We start from the raw sequence: 16,030 nt of genomic DNA, 5'->3' as shown, positions 1-16,030 counted from the left end.
CACCCTGAAAGAAAGGTTTTTTTTGTTTTTTGTTTACAAAAACATCTTGAGGTAGGCAGCTTTCAAAGGCTCACTCACCGTTTTAAGGCAGATACTTTCTTGGGAGATTTCCTTTTGAGTTTGGGAAGTGAACGGTCCTGCTCAAAGCCTTCATTGTCCAGAAGCTGCCTCATAGCTATATTGGCCAGCTGCTCCATCAACTTAAATGTTTCTGTGATATTGAGAAAGACGGAGAAGAAATGTTCACTGGACCGTGTGCTGACTTTAATCATGTCAGGGAGAAGTAGCGTGGCCGTCTTTTCCAGCTGTGTTATATCCACCCATCGGATCACCAGCTTAGCTGAGGAAGACATATACCAGGATATCAGAAACAGCAACCACATCACTTAATATCACCCAATAATACACTGATGACATGGTCCAAATAAAATACATTCAACGCTGCATCTTGCTGAGTTTCTATTAATATAGCCATCAGCATCACTGGGTCTGATCTTCAGAGTATGTTCAATGGGAACAATGTCACATGAGTCAGCTGCAATTGCTGACTGGGGTTGTTATCCTTATCCTTGCTTTACCAATTACTGATTCAATGGCTCAGAACATGCAAAATGCCGATGAAGTTTGGGCCACTCACATACTTAAGGTGGCCATGCACTTCTTAGATTAGCAGCAGATGGATCATCAGATAGATTTTCTGATCAATCTGATGCGTTTAGGAACATTTTTTTTACTAAGAACAGATTTCAATAGATTTGAAATCTATTGAAAATCGATCTGATGGCATTTTTTTTCTATCAGATTTCCATTAGGTCCAATGCAAAATGATAAGCCATCTCAAGAGATAAGCCTAAATTTTTCCAACATGTCAGATCGATTGAAATCGATCGAAATCGGCCACAAATCGATCGATTGTTCTATCAATTTGCGATCGATCTCGATCGATTGGCTGAAAATCGGCTGAGTGTATGGGCCCCTTTATACTTGCTCCAGTTCAGTGCAGTTCTATTAAGTAATGAAGGAAGATAGCCCTGGTGTTTACGTCTTCAAAAACAAGTCAAAAGTGGGAGTTCCTGTATCACTAACTTGGCTAGTTAAGGTGGCCATATACTTATAGATTAGCAGCAGATTCAACCCTCAGATAGATTTCTGTCAGATGCCTGTCAAGTCGAATCTGACAGGAATCTGATGTTTGCCACACACTAGGAACAGATTTCCAATTGATTTCAGCATGAAATCTATTGGAAATCTATCTAAATGCATTATTGGACCATTAGATCCAATGCAACTCTATGGGCCATGGATCTGCAAATCCATCGAAATCGCAAACAAATCGATTGATAGATTTGAAATAATCGATTTCTGATCAATCGATTCTATAGAATCAATTGATGGCTGAAATCAACCAGTGTGTGGGCCCCTTTACTCTTGAGCACTGGCAGTTTGTTTTCAACACAAACCATTCACCTTACATCTGCATGGTGTGACGTAGTGGCTAGCACCCTCGCCATGCAGCACTAGACTTCAAGGTCTGTACACACCCTAGATCAAAGTCGGCTGATGAGAAGGCCGATAACGTCCGCCTCAGCCGATAATCCGATGTGTGTACAGCAGCCCCCAACTGCCGCCCAGCTAGAGATCCACCAGGCTGATCAACTTGGCCAATACCTTTGTCCTCATCTGCACCACTACGCTGCCCTCCGCCTCCACACATAACAACAAGGCTATGCAGCTGACTCCACATCTGTACAGCCCGGCTCAGCGATGTTGCCCGAGGGACCGGGGCCAGATCCCGGGTGGAAGACATCAATCCAGCATGTGTACATGCCTTTAGACCTCCCTATCTTTGTGTCAGTGTCAATTTCTGGTAGGTTTAAACCCTAATCCACCCCCACAAAAAAAAATACAATAGATTGTACACCTTTAACACCATAAGGAAAGTACTCCACTCAGCCTCATGGACTAAAGAGCGGGACTGAAGAGCGGTTGCTTCCACAGTACCTGAAATGGATAATAAATGGCTCCCCTTACCTTCTTTTCCCAGCAGGAAGGAATAGAAGCAGAGGTGGTTGATGCTCAGATACATCCATCCTTGCCGGGGTACTCTGCCCTTCCAGTAGCTGCAGGAATAGTAATTCACCAATTTCTCTTCTTCTGGCATGCCGAAAAGCTTGTGGAACTTCACTATTGCCTCTTTAAACTTGTCTGTATCATCGTCTTCTTTGACACCATTGACTTTATTATATTCTGCTATGATACCCTGAAGGAAAGCAAACAGTAGTCATCCTACTACATCAATCTGAAGCTGTCCTGCTTAAAGTGGACCTGACCTTAACATGAATGTGAGGTGGCTATTACGGTAGATAATACAGTTGCTGCCATAACGTACCCACCTTTCACTTACCTATTGGAATGAGCAGCTGAGGCGTAATGTGCTGCTTCTTGTCTGCATGATGCTTTGCACCAGGCCTCAGTAATACCATCATATGACGGTGTATGAATAAGGAAAATGTGCAATCAGAGTTAGCGTATAATGAGCAAGGACCTGAGTTAGCGTTCCTAATATGCATGACAGTACCTTGGGGTGGCTGCCTGGCTGGGCCCTCTACCTCCACTGCCTGCTGTTTCCCTTAAGCTCCATTTACACATGATGTACAGATTTTTCAAGGACAGTCACTGAATTGTGCATAATAACCTACTTATGCACTGCATCAATCACATCCCATCTGCTTCTCCTGCTCTGAATCACATGTGGGATAAGGGAGCTCCCAGTAACGACAATCAAAGGAAAGGTGATTGTGGGATGGCAGCATTACCTCCCTTCTCCATTAATTTCGATCTGTTTCCTCAGGGAAATTAATGCCCCAAAATTAACAAGGTACAGGTTGTGTGAGGCAAGCTGGCATCTTTCTGCTGTGAAATGCATGCCCCAACCTCACATAGGCCTACTGAAAAAAGATAAACCTTAGTGTTACATAATGAGAAAATGCTGCTGTCTTTTGGCATCCACACACAGACTCAGTAGGATTTGGATGTTTGCCAGACAGCTGAATTTCCCACTTGACAAGAATTGGCGTTACTGACGCAGGATTATTCACAGAAGAGTAGCAGCGAGCTGACCTCACATATTTTATCTAGGTCCACTACTTCTATATTTAGACTCTGAATGCAGCTCCAGTAAGACGTGGCTTTCATATATAAAGTATGGTACAAAATATAGATTGTAGCATTTTCATTGGGTTTTCAGAGAAAATACAGTAGTTTTAAGAGAAATCTTACAAATACCAAGACTATTATTGTCCTTTGCTTATAAATTAACATTATATTATGTAGCGCTTTATAAACATACACAGACACAAGGACCAATAGATAGTTACAGAGCTCAAGACATCAATTAAAAATGAGGTACTGTACACTAATTCGGTGACAGATTAAGGTGAAATTGGACCCGAGGCAAGATTTGAAGTGGGACTTGCGTCAATAAGGCCCATAGTGTCTTTCCAAGCCCTAGGAAACTGCCTAAGTTGCCTTGTGGATGATCCGGCTCTGAAATAATTCCATCATGTGTTAAATTAAACATATAGACCGAAGGTAAAAGATCATGAAGAAGCTACAGATGATTAAAAAATGACACATTTTGATACAACCTAGTGCAAAATCCACATACTCTCTGCTAAAAGGAGCATTGTGGAAGTGGATGTCAAAACAGGCGGAGTGTATTGTTATAACAAAAGTCTACAAAAGTATAGTAATCACTCAACTCCAATACCTGCTGTAAAAAACAAAACCAATATTGAGGTACAATTCAGGCACACTGACCATCGGTGTTCCCTGATGCACTTTTCCACTCCCCCCCCCCCCCCCCCCCCAATTGTTCTGACATGAGAAGTTGATGGTGCCGTAGATAGCAGCTGTCACCACATGGTATTAGGCCGTTACCCTAGCCTGACCTAAGGAAAGAGTAACTGATGAGCCAGGATGTAACCTAGACCCCTCCCCCGATAACGTAATGGGAACAGCAGCTGACAAAGCCAGTTGTGGCTGGCGATGCCATAGAATGATCGCCTCGGCCTACCGTCTCTCAGTCCTCTGCAACCCCCCCTTCCCCCGGTCTTACGCCTAAAGAGAATCTCCACTGCTGACCTAAAGGTAATAACAGCTGACGAAGCCAAGTGCGGCTGGTGGCGCCAAAGAATGACAGCTGCGGCCAATACATTCACTGTACATGTTCAGCCATGTTGAATGTATTATTGTTGTTAATTAAAATACCTCTACTTTTCCTTTCACAAATGTGGTGATGTCATTCTCATTTTCAAATATGGAAAGCGTCTGCAGCAAGTTGACCTCCAGCCATTCCCAGTGTTCAGTCACTTCCTTCCGAGAGCCACCTGGATGCATGAGAAGCAGGATTTCATTATTATTTACTATTTATATAGCACCAACATCTTCTGCAGCGCTGTACAGAGTATATATATTGTCTTGTCACTAACTGTCCCTCAGAGGAGCTCACAACCTAATTCCCTACCATAGTCCTATGTCTATGTATGTATTGTGTAGTGTATGTGTTGCAGTCTAGGGCCAATTTAGGGGGAAGCCAATTAACTTATCTGTATGTTTTTGGAATGTGGGAGGAAACCGGAGTACCCGGAGGAAACCCACACAAACAACACGGGGAGAACATATAAACTCCTTGCAAATGTTGACCTGACTGGGATTTGAACTGGGGACCCAGCGGATGAGATTCACATTCCTGCCAGGATGGGTGTTCCGCTAACTGCATGGATGGTCTCTGCTAATGTCATTTACATTATAATTGTGTATTTATATAGTGCAGACATCTTCTGCAGTGCTTTACAGAGAACATAGTCATGTCACTAACTGTTCCTCAGATTGGCTCATAATCTAGTCCCTACCATAGTCATATGTCCATCTTAAGGCCCATACACACGCTCAACCAAACCACCTGATTGTCATCTGATTTTGGTCTTTTGGGCAACAATCAGGCGAGTGTACATGTGGCAAATGACTAGAGTAGTGACTGATCAATTCACACGACTGTAGGGCTAATATCGTGCAGTTGGCCAATAACGTTTGAACAACGTACTTATCTTGAATGTCATGCAGTCCGACGTTTCGCTAGCACGCGCAGTATATAGGTGGGTTGATCGTTCAAATTGGTAGGCAAGCAAAAATATTCAAGTCGTGTAAATGGTTTGACGTGTTGTCATGTTGTGGTGCTGGTAATGCACTTTGTTGGACGTCTGTACGTACTTTTCAGGGGCCCATACACTGGTCGATTTCAGCCATCAATCGATATATAATCGATCAGAAATCAATTCTTTCAGAAATCAATTCTTTCAAATCTATCAATCGATCGATTTGTGGCCGATTTCGATAGATTTGATCTGACAGGATGGAAGATCTAGGTCGATCTGCTGCTGGTAGCAGATTCATGGCCCATAGAGTTACATTGGATCTAATGGACCAATAATGCATTTAGATAGATTTCCAATAGATTTCATTCTTAAATCTATTGGAAATCTGTTCCTAGTGTGTGGCACATGTCAGATAGATCCCTGTCAGATTCGACTTGACAGGCATCTGACAGAAATCTATCTGATGGTCTGCTGCAAATCTATAAGTGTATGGCCACCTTAAGTCTAGGACCATTTTTTTTGAGAGGAAAGCCAATTGATTTATCTGTATGTTTTTGGGATCTTCACATTTACAAAGAAACAGGTCAGGACAGATTGGTCAGAAATGCAGACAGACATGTCTGACCATGGTGATATTACCCTCAAACAAGATTCCTGGCTGGTCTACACTGAAGCACTAATACGCAGCATATTCTGACCACGGGATCATGTCCATGTTTAGGAAGGGTGATCACAATAAAAATCTCCAGTGTTGAAGAATCTCTCGACATCATAAAACAAAAAACTTGCGGCTGCACCTGACCGGCGGTGGGAAATAACCATAGTGAAAAGGTATGGATTTCCAGGGTGACTGATTGCTAACGAGCTGCACGCAGTCATCACTTTGCAAAGGCACCCAAAATAATCACTGATTGTTTTGGGAAACCTAATTTGCAAGTATGTATAGGTCCGTACACACGCCGGACTGGAGGCAACGACGGGTCCGTCGTCACCTCCCACTGGGTGGACGTTCCAGCGACAGTCCGGCGTGTGTACAGTCTGTCGGCGATCCGCCGGATGGATCACTCAGAAACAGCCGTATCAGTCTGCAGACAGACTGTACACACGCCGGACTGTCGCTGTAACGCCCACCCAGCGGGAGGTGACGACGGACCCGTCGTTGCCTCCAGTCCGGCGTGTGTACAGACCTTATGGTGCAATCAAAGTACATGGTAATCAGAATCTAATTTGAGCACAATGGTTTTCAGGCAAACAGTGCTGACAATAATACGCTTAGAAGCATGTAGGGTGCTGGGGAAGCAGAAGTCCCCAAACAAGATTTTCTAAATTGTCCAAGTCTAAGTGCTGGAGCAGGTAAATATTAAACTGCTTCACTGTGCTACCCTGTAGGAGGAGCGGGTTCTCTGTAGTCCTGTAGATATGCCACTTAGTTTTCAGAATATTCAATACATGTTAAATCCTGATTAAATGGAGGAGGATACATTTCTATTTATATGCAGGAGGACACACACATGAAATGATTGACCACTTACCACAGGCAATAGTCCAGTACACGAGAGAGTCGGGAGTCTGATACAGGATGCGATAAGGTGCCACTCTTGCACTGGAGTCCAAGACAACATCAAGTGTCCCGACCAACAAACCTAGAAAATCACAAGCAGTCATGAGATTATAGTGAGCAGTGGTAAAGCTGATACGTTTCTAATTAGGGTTAACTGTTAAAATTAAATTAATGGTTTATTGTAAAAAAAAAAAGTAAATATTTGTGTTATGTTAGATGTGCTTCTGACACCCCCTCTGATAACTGGAGTGCATCTCTCACAATGAAGCTCAGCATTAGAATAAAGCAGGCCATACGCACATCGATTTTCCCATTTAGTTCGACTTTGATCGCATCTGCTGGGAATCTATTGCACAAGTCCGTTTTATCAGAATTTCCATCAATTTTTACCAAAAATTGCTGAGATGTATTGAAAATCCATGTGCTGTGAGTGGCAGGATAGCTCCCAGACTCAGATCTGAGAGGGATGGATGATATACATCGCTACCTTTACATCAGCATGTAAAAATGTAAATGTGGTGGAGGTCCAGACTCTGGGAGCTGTAATGTGACAGGAAAACACCAGCTTCCCGGGCTACAAGCTGGTTCCTCCTGGTCCAAAACGTGCCAAGCAATGTTAATATTTACGGTCCATATGAAGAACCTATAATTCTGTATTTAGAGTGCCAACATTTTAAGCAGTGTGGTACATTTAATTGGTTGTTTAGATTACAAACCTGAGATGTCCATTTAAAAAAAAGTGTTTCTGGGATAGAAGAACACCCATGTACAATAGTAATGCCACAAGGGTATACACAAGCCAGGAAGACAATTGGGTCAGCACCACTCAAAATAAGGAGAAGGTAAAAATGCAACATTCTTTAATGCAACATTATTCAAAATGGCAGCACTGACAGAAGGCTGTTTTGGGTGTCAACCCTTTTGTCAAACTGCACACGCCAAGTGTTCTAAATGGTGCCAACCCAATTGTTTTCCTGGCATGTAAAAAAGTATAACACGGGAGAACTTCCAGCCCGGACAGTCTAAATTATTATTGATTTATAAAGCGCCAACATATTCGTGGAAAAATTTCTTAAATTCTTAGAAATGGCATGATTTCTTAAGTCAGCTATCCATTAATTGCACACTAGCCAAATGTACGCACAACCAAAAAGGGTGTGTAATGTAGTTGTTGTTTTTTTAATAAAGTACCTCAGTTCTAAAGATGTTATGTGTCCATGTAAGAATAGCTGTCACAGATTACGATTGGGAGAATGCAACCCAAACAACCACCTAACCACCTAAGGCTGCCAAACTTACTGAGTCAATCAACAGCAACAATACATTTGTAAACACTTTTCTCCCATAGGACACAAGCAAATCAGCTTGCCTCAGATCAGTACATAGTGATGTGTTAAGGTGCGTACACACGTCTGATTTTTTCCAAACAACCGGTCGTTCAGACCGCTCGTTTGGACGTCAAATCGAGCGTGTGTACAAACATTCGATCAGCTGATAACACTGGTTTTGACAGATCCGCTTGGTGGATCGGTCAAATCCAGTCTTATCAGCTGAACGATCGTTTGTACATAAGCCCGATTTGACGTCCAAACGACCGGTCGTTCAGACATCCAAACGACCGGTCGTTTGGAAAAATCAGACCTGTGTATGTACCTTTACAGGGGAAAAAAGTTATGTGATCATAAATACCAGACTAAACAGGTGGCAACAGGTGTGGCAAGGCACTCCAATGGGTAGTGACAGAAGGCCGTGGTTTCAAAGGTAATGCATTATAAAGAATGAACCAAGACTGGCACAAATCTTTTCACCAAACAAGTTCAGCACTGTGTTATATGCTGGCACTTTACCAATAAAATATAGTAATTTTACTACTAATAACAGCAATATTTAACATTTTGAGAGTCTTACTGACACAACACGACACACGACACAATGACACGACACAGTGAAATACTGCACTGCTTTACTTTGGCTCCAGCTTTTGGTCATTGTACAGCCAACATGCTGCACCAGAAGTAAATATGTTGACCATCAGCAATTAGCTATTACATATGTAGCTATAACACCATGCCAGAAGTATTGGCAGTGTGTGCTCCTCACAGAAACACACAGGACCTGTGTTGTTGTCTATGGCAATGCTGATCCCATTCAATAGTCCTGAATGGCATAGCACTCCAATGCCTTAGGTGCCAGAAATGGGCTTATGTTCAAAATGGTTAGGTTACAGGACGGGAATTATGTTTTGCGTGACAGAGGGGCTTTTTTTTGCTTCGTAAATCTGCGTTCAGGACTATATTTTTTTTCTCCCCAAAACCGATTTTGTGCTAATGGTTAATCAATGTTTAGAACACTATACTGTGTCAGAATCCTGCTTATTAGGCACTTGCAGCCTATTTGTATCCATAAAGGTAACAAAGATGGTAATGGAAAGAAGTATGAGATGATAAGCATTATACATGTCCATCACTGTGAAATCTAGTCTGCACATCTTATTTTAAAGGTGTTCATTAATGATACGGTCTTGATTGTTCAGTCTTACCAAATCTATGTAGTAGTAGAGTAAACTGAGTGTATGTAGTTTGAATGGATACTTTAGGAAGCCCCTCATATTTCATAGAAGTAAGATTGTACAATCTTGTATTGTTAGTGGGCATCTAAACAAGATTCTGTTAGTTCTCAGAGCACAATGCATTAAAATGACTTGGGTGCCGCCACAGACTGCATAGTTAAATACTGGTATAGCGGCGCTGGGGGATTTCTTTTAAAAAAATCACTGTAATTTGGGTGTTGACAATTGCCGGACCCCGAATTAAGCAACTAGATGACCAACTGATAACAGGTTGTTTGCCAGATTCAACTGGTGGATCAGTCTGCCCAATTATCATGCAGGTTGGAATGTGTGTACACGTCTTTTGAACAACTTTGTTGTTTTTGAATGCAGACATGTTGTGCAATTTGTTGTTTATCTTGCACTCATAGGCCCTGATTCACAAAGCGGTGATAACTCAGTTATCACGCCTAAAAGACTTTAGGCGTGATAAGCCGTGCAAAGCTGAGTTATCACCGATTTGTGCTGCTCTTCGCGCGAAGCTCCCGCGCGCAAAGTCCCATACGGCTCAATGGACGCTGTGCGCGAAGCACGGTACACTGCGCGCGCAGCGCGGTGCGCTGCGCGCGCAAAACTTTGCGCGCGGGAGATCGCGCGAGTTTCTTCTTATCACGCCTAAACTGAGTTTAGGCGTGATAAAGGGCTTTTCACAGGCGTGCAAACACTTTGCACCGCTTTGTGAATCAAGCCCATAGTATTTAAGAGAGTTGGTTGTTTAGTTGGTATGTGTGTACGTGCTTGTCATGTAAACAACTTGTCGAGCGGTTGGTCATGTTGTGCAGTTGGTTGTGCATTATGTTGGACGTGTGTATGAGCCTTTAGCATGAAACATCATCTGTGTTTCAAGCTTTGAATAGAGTGGAGAAGAGTTTTTGTTGTTGTCCATGGCCCCAGTGGAATAGATCACAGTACTCCCTAGTACAGGCAGTGAATACACTTCGCACTCCTCCTCTCTTTTACTGAAGAATTGAAAAAACAATAGGAGTTTCATTTTTACTTACAAATGGACCCGGATCCCTCTGCTATAAGAACTAAGCAGCACTGTCCCATTTAACAAAATCCGGAAAAATGCAGACATTTCCTAATAAACAGACTATGAGAAGGCATTGTTCTCATCAGCTGCCTGCCTGACACACAATTCAGAAAAACAGAGCTAATTAGCTTTCAGGCAGAGTTTTAATAACATTCATTCACTGCTTGGCAACCCGAGAGATCATAATTTGCTGCATTACAAAATATGTGATCGTAAAAGTAAGGTAGTCAAGGTTACCCCAGTGAGCAGAACATCTATGGTCAGGAGATGGCATGCTAATGCACAAACCCAGCTACTTTTCACCGAGATCAATAATGGATCCTTGCATTAACAGCATGTGCCTTGTCAGGATTATGAAATCTGTTTGTGGCGTAGAAATTAGCCAGCACTATTCTCCTGTGGAAATGCTCTAATGTGCAGCTTTTAGATATCTCACCATGAAAGAGGATTTTCAGAGCCTGTGTAATACTGTTAAAGTGTTTGACGTTACCACTGGGAAGAGGACGAGACGCACAAATTTATCCCCCCAGGTGAATTTCAAAACAACAAAAAAAAAATTATTAAACTGCAAGATTGGTTTTTATGTGTGTCAAATAAGTTTAAATAAAACAAAAAAAGCTGATTAACAGAACAGTGACAGCCAGCACTGCAGCAAAAGGGATTTTTCATGTTGTCAGACTCATGCACTCCAACAGGTATCCTACATACTAACGAGGGATGTAATTATGCATGGACGCACCTGTGCACTCACATAACAACCACACCACCGTTTAAAGCTTGCAGGCAGACCAAACTCTGCACGAGCATACCGCAACTGCTGCAAACCACTCTGACTAAGCTGCCACCCACAACATGAACGTCACTGCATGAATGTCACTGGCGCAGGTTCAACCTTCAGACAGTGGTGACATGCAAAGCTTGCATGCCCCCACCACTCAGAATGCCTAAAAGACAGTGTCAGCTGCTACTACCACTCCACAGTGCCACCATGCAGTGTTCTTTACTTCACAGTGCCATTAGATTTGCCATTCTTTTGAGAATAGGGAGTTTACTGGTGATCAGAGAAGTGACCATACATGCTATTTTCTGTCACCCAGCATACCGATATACATCTCTTCCTTTAATCATTTCTATGAGCACTTACCACAACATCTCCTCAAGAATCCACTGTTCTATGGAGAATGTGAGGCCCCACACGTGAGATGTGGATAAGCAGTGGCTCATAGAGGGTGAGGGTTACTACTGCTGCAATGGTTGGAATGTGCATGAGGTGGACAAGCTCAGCATGGTGCCACAATCATCTGCTATGGAATTTTCTAAGGGGATAAAAACATTTCTGAGCTTTTGAGAGTTGTTTCCACAGCTGCAGCTCTGTTTACTAAGCAATTGTTAAGTACTGTTGTTTAACTGTTTCATAGTCATAGCTCCAAGCTTTCTAAGATGCGAAATAGGGAAACTATCTAGCATAAGCATATTTGGGCCGAAGACCAACTTCTAGTCAGGCATGTCAAGAAAGATACCTCCCAACTTCTTGAAGATGAAGAGGAAGGACACCTAATAGAGCAAAAGTATTTGGACAAAGGACTCACCCCCTTCGCTCAAAACACCCACATCACAAACACATTTATAAATATTTAGTTTCTGTTTCAATTAGCTTTTGAAAATGAACTATTTTATAAAATTGTAAAATTGTAAAATTTCAACATACAGTTTTGGTCAGTATTCATATTTACTTCAGCTAAAAGAGGGACAAGGAAAGGAGGGAAGAGGGATCAGGGGATTTGGTTCCAAACTAGGACTGTCTCTCCAGGGATAGTTGGGAGCTATGCATGAAGAACTGATCAGCAAGAGACCTTTAGTTCATTCTTCATATCCCGTCAGTCATTTCTTCCATCACTAATCTTCCTATATACTGTACTATCATTTGGATGTACAACGCAATGTATATCTATGTAATATAATAGCAAGCAGATGGTCAAACACAAAGACACAAAGTAAAGATAGCTCTTTAAGGTACGTTTCCACGAGAAGCATGAGAATTGCATGCTATTTTACGGATGTGATATTCGCATTCAAATGCGAATTTACATATGTGTTCATAAATGCTAAATCGCATGTGAATGTGCATCATTTTTTAATGATCATTTTTGGTTCAAAAAGGAAGTCCCATGGACACTTTCAGTCTGCACATGAAAATGCGCAAAAAATGTGGATGCAAAAACGCGTTTGAAAACAGCATACAGCTTCTGAAAAATTGTAGCACTGCTGTCCAGATTTTTTTCTGGATGTGATCTTCGCATCTAATGGAAACAGGCCCATAGGAAAACATTGCTATGCGAATTCGGGGCTGAAAAAACACAAATTCGTACCTAATGAAAATAGGCCCTTATTGTAATTATTGCATAAACTGTTCTTCTAATGCAGTGGCCACCGTAGGGTACACCTCCATATAAGAGAACAGGCTCCCAAAGCTGTGTACCTGTATAAAGATTGCTCCCAGAGAGATCCTTCTGGGTGACAATTATTCAATGTGTGTATGTAGTGGACCTGAACTCTTGCACAGGACAGAAGGAAAACACAGAGAAATGCACCCTGTATGTATTTATAGAGTTTAGACTCGTGTCTCATTCCCACTCATCTGTGACTAGTCACTGATGTAATTTGGTCTCTCAGCTAAGTCAGCTGGCTGCCTCGGCAGAGCAGCTAATGTGTAAACACAGGATGTTAACCCTATGTCTGCTTCAAAGAAAGCTAGAAGTAGACACACTGCAGATTTATTGAGGATTTGTATCAGCTGTAACAAATAAACAGTTATTATGCTGTTGCTTATCTTTTACAGCAGAGAGGAAGTTCTGAGTTCAGGTCCGCTTCCAGCATGCAGCCATAGTCCACAGGGTGTGTGTGTGTGTGTGTGTGTGTGTGTGTGCGTGCGTGCGTGCGTGCGTGCGTGCGTGCGTCTGCAGTCTGCACTATCAGTGAGAGTGAGAGATAAACACAGATTGTTTGTAGAACTGCTGGTTGGGAAGCAGAAGCCAATGAAGGAGTCAGTCACTCGTCAGACATTCCCAGGCAGCTGTGACACTGTGCTGCCCAATGGAAGGAGTCAGCCACTCCTCAGACATTACCAGGCAGCTGTGACACTGTGTTGCCCAATGGAAGAAGTCCGTCACTCCTCAGACATTCCCAGGCAGCTGTGACACTGTGTTGCCCAATGGAAAGAGTCCGTCACTCCTCAGACATTCCCAGGCAGCTGTGACACTGTGTTGTCCAATGGAAGGAGTCAGTCACTCCTCAGACATTCCCAGGCAGCTGTGACACTGTGTTGTCCAATGGAAGGAGTCAGTCACTCCTCAGACATTACCAGGCAGCTGTGACACTGTGCTGCCCAATGGAAGGAGTCAGTCACTCCTCAGACATTCCCAGGCAGCTGTGACACTGTGCTGTCCAATGGAAGGAGTCCGTCACTCCTCAGACATTCCCAGGCAGCTGTGACACTGTGCTGTCCAATGGAAGGAGTCCGTCACTCCTCAGACATTCCCAGGCAGCTGTGACACTGTGTTGTCCAATGGAAGGAGTCCGTCACTCCTCAGACATTCCCAGGCAGCTGTGACACTGTGTTCTCCAATGGAAGGAGTCAGTCACTCCTCAGACATTCCCAGGCAGCTGTGACACTGTGTTGTCCAATAGAAGGAGTCCGTCACTCCTCAGACATTCCCAGGCAGCTGTGACACTGTGCTGCCCAATGGAAGGAGTGAGTCACTCCTCAGACATTCCCAGGCAGCTATGACACTGTGCTGTCCAATGGAAGGAGTCAGTCACTCCTCAGACATTACCAGGCAGCTGTGACACTGTGCTGCCCAATGGAAGGAGTCAGTCACTCCTCAGACATTCCCAGGCAGCTGTGACACTGTGTTGTCCAATGGAAGGAGTCCGTCACTCCTCAGACATTCCCAGGCAGCTGTGACACTGTGCTGTCCAATGGAAGGAGTCAGTCACTCCTCAGACATTCCCAGGCAGCTGTGACACTGTGTTGTCCAATGGAAGGAGTCAGTCACTCCTCAGACATTACCAGTCAGCTGTGACACTGTGTTGTCCAATGGAAGGAGTCAGTCACTCCTCAGACATTCCCAGGCAGCTGTGACACTGTGCTGCCCAATGGAAGGAGTCAGTCACTCCTCAGACATTCCCAGGCAGCTGTGACACTGTGTTGTCCAATGGAAAGAGTCAGTCACTCCTCAGACATTACCAGGCAGCTGTGACACTGTGCTGCCCAATGGAAGGAGTCAGTCACTCGTCAGACATTCCCAGGCAGCTGTGACACTGTGCTGTCCAATGGAAAGAGAAGTGCTCTGCCTTCATCACTTTGTAGTACAACATGTTTATCAGGTGTAAAGCCATGGCGCAACTCTGATATGCAATTTACTCGCTGGTGATCAGAAGGAAATTCTTCTCTACAGTAATTTAAGATGAGATTATTAATATGAGATTGTGGTTTCTGCATTCAATCATGTTCCACAGTAAAAGAACATTTTTTACATGTGATTTTGTTAATAAGAATGACCCCTAAATTGCAGCATTCCTAAGGGAAGCTATCTGATAATGAACCATTTTAGGGCTGGTTCACACGGGCGTCTGCTGAGCTTTTGCTTGGCATTGCGTTCAAACGCCAGCGTTTAAACGCCAGCGTTTAAAAGCTAGCTTTTGAAAGCTTTTGAAAAGCGTTCAAGGCTAGCAGCTCTGGTCTCTGCTATTGTTTACTCGCGTTTACTGCCTCTGAAAGCAGCATGTTGCTTTTGAGACTAGACGCAACGCTGGGATCTACTGCCAGGCTTTCATGAAAGCCTGCAAAAGCCAGCTCTAAACGCTCCCATTCACTTGCATGGGATGGCAGTAGATCCCAAAAAACGCTGCGTCTGAAACGCTGCGTTAAACGCCACAAAAACGCCCGTCTGAACCAGCCCTAACTCTTCCACAACCATTACAAACACAAGATTACAATCTTAACAAGCTCAAATAGTGGCAGTAAAATACACAGAATATTATTTTCAGTAGTTTGTTCATTTGCTTAATCCGCATTTAACAGCTGTTAATAATTGCGCCCCAAGTCGTGTTATAGTCGCGGGATGCAATTGAAGCCAGAAGAGGACGGAAGCCTAGAAGAAAGCCTCCCTACTGCTTGGCTGCAATTGAAGACAGAAGCCTGGGTAATGCTAGGTACACAGCATCCAATTTCCTGGCAGATTTACCTGCCAGATCATTTCCAACATGTCCATGTTTTTCGATTTTCCGATAAGTTTTTTCGATTAATTTTCATTCAGTTTTATGGAAATCATTCAAAAAAACAAAACAAACAAAAAAAAGATCCAAAAAAAAAAAATAAAAATAAAAAAAATAATCCATCTGGCAGGTAAATCTGCCAGAAAATTGTATGGTGTGTACCTAGCATAAGTTTTAACCCTCCCTCACCTGCCTGGCTGCTGTACCCTCCCTAACTAGGCCCGGTTTGTGTCCCCCCCATCCCGCCCAGACCCCCATCACTAGTGGATTTTGCCCCTTAACGGTCCGTTACTTCACTAGTGTAAAGAAACGTTGCGTTCTCTTATTGCCCACAATGTCGGGTTTAATTTTCCTTTTCCGGTCCACTGGGCTCAGCAATTTGGAAAAATTGGCGG

At 43.3% G+C, this 16,030-nt stretch overlaps 1 protein-coding gene across 1 annotated transcript in view; it reads right to left on the bottom strand.

The window, feature by feature from the left end:
- The window catches only part of TBC1D9 (TBC1 domain family member 9), a 76,683-nt gene that overhangs the window by 48,795 nt on the left and 11,858 nt on the right, over positions 1-16,030 (bottom strand). The window contains exons 2-5 of the mRNA XM_068279573.1: positions 6,689-6,799; positions 4,270-4,388; positions 2,032-2,260; positions 79-340 (exon numbers count right to left, since the gene is read on the bottom strand). Coding sequence (XP_068135674.1) covers positions 79-340; positions 2,032-2,260; positions 4,270-4,388; positions 6,689-6,799 — 721 coding nt within the window. The remainder of the gene's footprint in view (positions 1-78; positions 341-2,031; positions 2,261-4,269; positions 4,389-6,688; positions 6,800-16,030) is intronic.

This window comes from Hyperolius riggenbachi, chromosome 1 (assembly GCF_040937935.1).
Source record: "Hyperolius riggenbachi isolate aHypRig1 chromosome 1, aHypRig1.pri, whole genome shotgun sequence".
Taxonomy (NCBI): Eukaryota; Metazoa; Chordata; class Amphibia; order Anura; family Hyperoliidae; genus Hyperolius; species Hyperolius riggenbachi.
Note: the sequence above shows the minus strand (reverse complement) of the source record. Positions and strands in the feature narration are given on the sequence as shown.